Source organism: Camelina sativa, chromosome 12 (genome assembly GCF_000633955.1).
Source record: "Camelina sativa cultivar DH55 chromosome 12, Cs, whole genome shotgun sequence".
Taxonomy (NCBI): Eukaryota; Viridiplantae; Streptophyta; class Magnoliopsida; order Brassicales; family Brassicaceae; genus Camelina; species Camelina sativa.
Window position 1 is genome coordinate 23,966,412 of NC_025696.1, and position 8,245 is coordinate 23,974,656.

Below are 8,245 nucleotides of genomic sequence, written 5' to 3' on the forward strand. Positions count from 1 at the left end.
CCTCCTTTCCATCCTCCGCCTTGGCCGCCACCTCCTTTCCATCCTCCGCCTTGGCCGCCACCTCCTTTCCATCCTCCGCCTCGACCGCCACCTCCCTTCCATCCTCCGCCTCGGCCACCGCCTCCCTTCCATCCTCCCCCGCCACCGCCTCCATTTTGTACGTCAGTTGCTGCACCATCTATTTCATTGGTATCTAACTCAGCACCGCCTCCACGACCACCCCCTCGTCCACCACCGCGGCCACCACCTCCTCGGCCACGGCCACCGCCTCCTCGGCCGCGACCACCGCCTCCCCTCCATCCTTGATCAACGTCATAATTTTTGTCTTCTTCTTTATCAACCTTGGCCTCGACCCCAACGTCTCCTTGGTTGAGACTATCCTTAGCGTCGCTTTTGCCTTCTCCGGTTGGTATCTCTACTTGCTTTGCACCTGTTTCAAACCACCTCCAACATAAGAAGTCTATCAAACTTATAAAACATATATAGAAAATAAAGAATACTAAACACCTTCTTTCTTGTCATCCACGGAAGTCTCTACTGCGGCAGCTACGACAACAGCCGTTAACAACAGAAACCATACGATAAACGTTCTCGTATTCATGTTTACTATCATGCAATGTTGAGTTTTCACGTCAGCTCATATGAAAAGATGTGCTACTTCACCTATTGCTATTTATAGAGGCGCCGATTAACGTAAACAACAAGCTATTTAATTGTAAGATACATGTCATGGTCGATTCAAACAAAAAAGAATGCCAAGCGGTGGAGCTGCCGAGGATGCACATCACCACCAACACCTTGTATTTAGTTGGCACGTGAAGATTTTGTCTTCGAGCTCTCTTCATCTCTCTCAAGGTAACACGTACGATTTGAGACTGCCACGTACGAGGTTCATTACATGAAAGTGTTGTAGTCTGACAACTGGCTTCTCTTTAGTTACTGAGAATTTGGTGCCTTCTTTTAGCTTATCTTCTTTTTGTAAGACCGCGAACTAGTACAGTACAAGTTTTCTGGACATGTTACTTGACATTATTAGATTCTTTAAACTAATCTTGAAATGGAAAGGAACCAAAAATTTCGAATATTTCTTTTTTTATGGCTACTTACTTCAATTCACAACATCAGATTTCAGTTTTAAAAGTTGTAATCTTCAGTTTAAATGTCAAAAGGCTCTGATCTTTAACGGCTTAAACTCGCTTTCTCATGAAACTTTCGTTTGAAGTAGAAATTGAATAAAAATAGAAGAAAAGTTTTGGTTTTAACGAGTTCAATCTCCTGAGTTTACTAGAATTACTTCTATATATCAAGATCGGGACAAACAAGTACCAAACAATCCGTACGTACTATGCAAGTTCTATTTATATATTTTCGAATATACCCCGAGAGGTACAATTGGAAACATAATCATATTTAAGTTATCAAGCGACTTTGTCGTACTTATCCAGAAAGACGAGTCAGCTAGCTTTGAGCTTTTAATATTATTGGACTTCAAGTTATAAAAATACTAGAGCCTTCTCGTGCTTTTGGTTCCGCATGAGAAAGAAACACTTCTCCATCGAATTAAAATACAAACTTCACAAAACTCTCATCGAATTCAAATACACACAAGACTTTGGATTCCTGATCTACTTTAGCTATTTGAATTATGATGCATTATGAAGTATGCTCATTTGGTACATATGGTTGTTCACTTGTTCTGAGATTTTGTTGGCGGACTGTAACGTTTCAGATATATATATTTTGGGGCTTTATATCGTCTTGTAGGTTGGTGGAGAGACTTCTATTAAACTGATGAAAACAATAAATTAGAGGTGTTTAAAAAGAATAATTACTACCGAAAAATCAGTGTTTTTTTTTACAACTATTAGTAAAGTTAGTAGCTAGTGACAACTATTAGTCAGTAATAAGCAATAACAGATTTCATATAGCAACAAATTAACCAACGAATTTGCAGTGATCGTTTTACTATGGTCCATGCCATGATTATCTTGGTGGTCATATAACTACAAGAACATTATAGTGGCTATTGACCGCAACTTAGGTACCCTAGCTATTGGGTGGGAATTGGGATAATTACTAAAATATTTTTTCCTGACTTGTTATTTGTCCCATACAGTTGCTGTCAAGGCAAGCAAGTAAAATAATTTTGATACTTGCAAATACGAATCAAATACTCTTTTTATTTCATAAAAAGTGTCACTTTGACATTTTTTTTTGGTATAAAAGAGTGTCATTTTATATTTTCAATACAACTATTAAAAATAATTTTTTTTTTGTTTTTTTTTCAGATCTTTCTTTTATCTCTATTACTTAAGCTTATTAATTAGAATTTTTTTTTGTGTGTATTTGTAAAGAATAAAACAAAAATTTTAATAATTTTTTTAATTTATGTGCATTGTGTCAAAATGAATAACAAATAACTAGAAAAATATAATATTTGGTTTTGCTTTATCCGTTATTCATTTTTGAATAGTCAATATATTTTGATAATTCTTTCACAAATCAGCCTTCATAACTTCCTTCCATAAAAATCGATTTTGGGTGTATGACATAAGCTAAATTCAAGAATAAACATGTATTTCTAAGTATTAGACCAGACTCTGTCTGAATCTCTGATACGAAAACTCATCATCAGCGCTTGAAAAGAAATGGAAGTTAATTATATATGAAGGTTGATTCGTCACATAATTAACAAAATATTGCCATATTAAAAATTAGAATATAACAATTTTCAAAGATAGTACTACTGGTTATTAAAAAAGATTGGAACAAGTTAACTTGCAAAAATCTAGATGGACCTATAAATAGAGGGGACCTTGACTGTCGAAACTTGAAAGGATTGAGCAATGTCTTTTTTTTTTATCACTATATACTTATTTAAGCAATGTTGTTAAAGTTTAATTCTACTATCATGTGATATATTACCAAAAAATGCCATTATATTTTAATTAATTTAATAACTAAAAAACTTTATATTAGTTTATAAAATAATAAAATAATATTTTTGAAATTATTTAATAAAATTATTTAACAGATTCTATTTATTACTTCAGAAATCTTATTAAACAATAACAACCTATTTAGAACAATTATAAAACTTAATTTTCTTTATAAAACTAAGATTAAATATTTGTATTTCTAAATCGTTTAATAATGACAGATATATTTTAAAACTAAGATACATCATTGCTTATATTTTAAAAATATCTCTATATACTTATAATAGAATTTGTCTCCACGCACGCGCGGGATTTTAATTTAAAATATTTTTTTTTTTGTCAACCATTGAGCCACAACTGGCCGGCCCATTAGCCAAATTCCTACATCAACAGAAATTGTTGAGCTCAAATATAATCATTCCAACTTTTGAGTATAAATCTATATAAATACTAAACTTACTTTACTCAATGATATACAACATATATATTTTTAAAGATAATATTTTTTTTGTTATATCTATTTGCGATTTTACGTGGGATTTTAGTTAAAATTTTATCAATAAAAATCATTGAATATAAATATAATTTGAAAATTAAAAGATAAATCTATATAAATGCTGTACTTATTTTACTAATCTATATAACATATATTGTCTAGTATCACAATAATATTGTCGACAATCTTTTGACCTTTTATCTTTAAAATAGTTTATTTCATATTCGTATCCCATGAAAACATAATTTTAAAAGTTGTAACGTCAATGTCGATCGTTGACCTAATTATAGAGACCATTTAAACATATCGATATCTTACATTAAATGCGAATATACAAAGTTTCATCAACAGTTTTAGTGCTATGTCACTACAATGAGGTTGTCCAAATGTATCATCTGCCATAATAGAATTTCTGACTAAGTCAAGAATGCTTAAATTATGAAACGTTTAAACCCCACAATGAATATCTATTCACTAATCCAAGTTACATATTTTTCTAAAATCTCATATGTTATTTGCAGATGTTAATTTTGTGATGAAACCCCAGCTTCGTCTTCTAAAAAAACAGAGTGTACTTTAAATATGTTGTTTTTGCCAATATTTTGGGTTAAAAGCATTTGATAATATATATATATATATATATGTTATATTTGTTATATATCATGTTATAAAATTGTAGCTTCAGTTGATAATATACCTTATAAGATATGCTACACAAATCACATGCCACTTTTTGTAACAGCTTACATATCATTTTTTCTATATTTCCTGACCATTGATTTTGTTTTTTTAGATAGATTATTTTTTCAAAATTCTTTTTTTCATATTTTTCCCAAGAAAAAGTGTTCCCTTACAATGTCTTTGTTTTAGATCAAAACTTTTAAGTTAAGTTAAGCTAAGTTAAGTAATTAATCTTTTCTTTCTTATAAGTGAAATTTAATAATAAATCTTTATGGTATATGTTTCTTAGAAACTAATGTTTCACTTCAATTTTATTTTCATGTTTAGATTTTTATAAATACAATTACATAACTTGCTTTTTTTACTCCACCATGCATTATAATCTTACTTACATTCTAAAACTCATTAACCCATTCTAAATTTTGGAATATAATCATTTTTGGTTATAATTTCAGTAATAACATTATTACTAAAACATATTTATAGTATTATTTTTACTATGTTAAAATTTTTATTTATTTTACTTAACTCATTTTTAGAGAGTTATTATTTTTATTATTTACTAAAAAATTATATTATTGTTTATACTATTTTAAAATTTAATTAATTTTAGTAATTTTGTTATTTATTTATTTTTACTATTATTAATTATAAGTAATAAATATGCAATGAATGAATATTAAAATTAGTATTTTTTATGCAAAAAAAAAAATTTGATTAAGTGGATGCTGATGTGGAGGAAGGAGAAGTGAGCAAAGTTAACTTTGGGCCTGTTCGTTTGTCTGTCGCCAGCGACAGAAACGAGCGACAGCGACCGAAAGTTATTTGTTTACCTGTCGCTAGTTTAGCGACCGTTGCCAGCGATCAGCGACCGTAATTTTCAGTCGTTAACATTTTCAGCGGCTGATCGCTGATCGAAACTAGTCGCTGGATCCAGCGACAGACAAACGAACAACATAGCGACCAAGAAAAAAAAAATTGATAAATTAAATATGATCAAAATTAAAATTAATTAAATAAAAATATAACTACGTATAGTTATTAAAATTAAACAAAATCTAAGTAAAGAAAATAAAAAATTAATTTGAATATATTTAAACAAAAATTCTAAAAAAATCAGTTATAAACAAATTAAATTTAACAATATTAAAATAAATAAATTAAAAATAAAATTTGAATTAATTATTTTAAAATATGTAAATATGTTTTTAATTTGTTTTCATGGCTATATGTAATTAAAAAAAAAATATATAAATTATCAAAAATTAAATTTTATTAATTTTTTTTTTAAATATATGGTATTTAGTCGCAGCGACAGGCAAACGAGTCGCTAGCGACAGACAAACGAACAACATACACTGTCGCTGACATCTGTCGCTGGTCGCTGTCGCTGGATCCAGCGACAAGAAAACGAACAAGGCCTTTATATATAGATAAACAATGTTGTTAGAACTTTAACCAGGTTTGATGTGGCATATTATAAAAAAATTATTGCATTTTAATTAATCTAATAACTAACAAAAAAAAAGTTATATTTGTTTACAAAATAATAAAACAATATTTTCGAATTATTTAATGAAATTATTTAACAGATTCTATTTATTGCTTCAGAAATCTTAGAAAACAATTAAAAAAACTATTTAATTGGCTAAAACGTAAATTTTTTTATACACAATATTCATCATATAAACAATACTAAGTGTCTAATGTTAACAATATACATAATCTAATTGTAATTTTTAAATATAAAGTTAATACATACTAAAATGTTATACCAATAACTGTAATGGTGTTAATATTTTTCACCAATCACTATTGTAATACGATAATTTGATATATTAAGATCTCTAAATACGATCACATGAATTTGTAATACCATATCACAAGTCAATACATGTTTTGTTAGGTTTTTTTTTAGACTTTACCGAATTTATAATTAACGAATTTGATATTGCACCCAAACCAAAATAGTAGTAGGCCAAAATATAAGTATGAAATTAAGTAAATTAAATATATAATTTTATAAAATGTATAGAATAAATAATTTTTCTACTATTATTTTATAACAAACAAATCTAAATTTACGTAAATATTTTCAAAATATTCTCTTACGCTGTACAATGTGGGTCACTATCTAGTTATTATTATTATTTTTTTTTTGGCTCAACATCAACTTTCCATTAACCAAAGTATTACAACCAAATCAAAGGCACATTACAATTCACCTCTAAAGATTTGGACCACAAAACAAATGCAATGGTTGATCAAGTACAACCCTGGAACACTAGGCGGATCCAACGCTACCTAATCGAGAACCACTGTATTTTTTAACCACAACGAGATAGATAACAAACCACAACTCGGAGTGAAATCATCTCTTAAACCACCTAAATTGACCTAATGACACGAAAACAAATACTAACACAGAGAAAGCCAAAACTATACTGAAGAGCAAATCAAAACCAAGCTATGAGCTCCTCATGATCAGCGTGTAGAACTTGTCCCAATAGCATCAACACCCAGAGGCGCATCATCAGAACAGTTTGGAATTCCCGGCTTTCAATGTTTCGGTCTTAAACCTAAAACGGACAATACATCCGATTGAACCGACCAAGAGACAAGCACAACCAGCAAGAGCTAAAGCTTTTCCATACTAATCATACTAGACCAGAATGCTAAACGATTCAAGATAAGAAATTGAAGCACAAATTAACATATCATCACCTCCCGGTGCGTATCCGGATTGGCCACATCTCAGCTGCTTTGTTATCTCGCTACTTGGTCGGAAAGACACCGGAAGTTGAGGAAACTCTCAAGAGACCGTCGGCTTTGTGGGCATTCGCAAATCTCGGTCACCGACACACCTTGAAGTCTCCTCGACATCCTGAAGACGCTAAGACCCGACTCGACCAAGAACCTCCAAACAGCTAGCTTCTCTGGCGAAAGGGTGGAGAAAAGCGGACGGTCACAATCCAAATCACAGATCCGATTCCCCGAAACTGCAAGGAAAGACGCCCAGAGCAGCTACGAACCACCACCAGTCACTGAAAGGCAAGTCGAGATCTCGTCTTCCACCACACCGGCACGGCGCTTCAGTGGACTGCTCCTTAGCACGCCGGAGAGGAAGAGAAACGGGTCACCTACTGGTACTACTACGACGAGACGACAAAGAAAGAAGAAAGCAGAACCCTCTCACACCGCCGGCGAAAACCTAGGGCGGCGGAGAAACAAAACGGAAACAAACGGCGGCGGCTGTAGATATAGGGTTTTTAGATAGAGATAGTCTCCCGTGTTTTTTTTTTTGTTTACACGCTTTTACTCTGATTTGTTCTATCTAGTTATTATTTAAAATCTGCTTGTACATACTTACAATGTAAAGCATTTAAAAGTAAGAAGGAAAATAAAATGATTGGTGTCTATATATGCTCTTTGGCCTTTGCTAAAATATCAGCAGGGTGATTATTTGATCTTGGAGTCATATCCATTTTACCTCAGACTAAAACTGTCCAACCGCAATCCCACAAAACATTAATTGGTTCCGACAACATCATATTCTGTTTTAGCACACAAAACCAATTTCACGGTCCCCAAAAAAAAATACTTTTCCATTTCCAGTGAAAAAACAAAAAAAAAACAAAGCCATTAGTAAATAAATATTCATCAGCAATGTCGGGAGAGAAATACAATAAAATTTTTAAAAGGTGAAATTGAGTGAAATTGCCGTTTGCATAAGAAAAGAACCAATCCGATGCTCTCCATGTGCATCCACAAAGCATATCCCTACTCTTTAATTTTCCTAAAGTAATCAAAGTCGAGAGACCACAAAAACTCACGATTTCTTTCACTCTCAAATATAAAAATAAAACAACTTCTCTCATTTACAGATGCTTTCCTTCTGGATCACAATAATCACTAATTGCACTATACGCTATGCTTCTTTCTTTCTTTCTCTAATACACATGTCCTTTGAATCACTTTTTTACATGTACTCTTGTACACGACTCATGTGCTTGTGATTCTAAAATAATGCACCTTTTTTTTCTTTTCCAGCTTTTATATGTAAGTAATCTCACATGTTTGTTTGTTGTCCCCATTTCTCAATTCCCAACTTCTTCATTATCCAAATTGT

General features: G+C 31.6%; 1 protein-coding gene across 5 annotated transcripts in view; it reads right to left on the reverse strand.

The window, feature by feature from the left end:
- LOC104732540 (glycine-rich cell wall structural protein 1.0-like) overlaps nucleotides 1-764 on the reverse strand; it is a 1,576-nt gene extending 812 nt beyond the window's left edge. For 3 of the 5 annotated variants that reach the window (XM_010452101.2, XM_010452100.2, XM_010452097.2), the window contains exons 1-2: nucleotides 508-764; nucleotides 20-430 (exon numbers count right to left, since the gene is read on the reverse strand). In XM_010452101.2, the coding sequence (XP_010450403.1) occupies nucleotides 20-430; nucleotides 508-613 (517 nt within the window). In that variant the 5' untranslated portion in view covers nucleotides 614-764. The remainder of the gene's footprint in view (nucleotides 1-19; nucleotides 431-507) is intronic. The other 2 variants (XM_010452098.2, XM_019234033.1) reach the window with 2 other exon arrangements.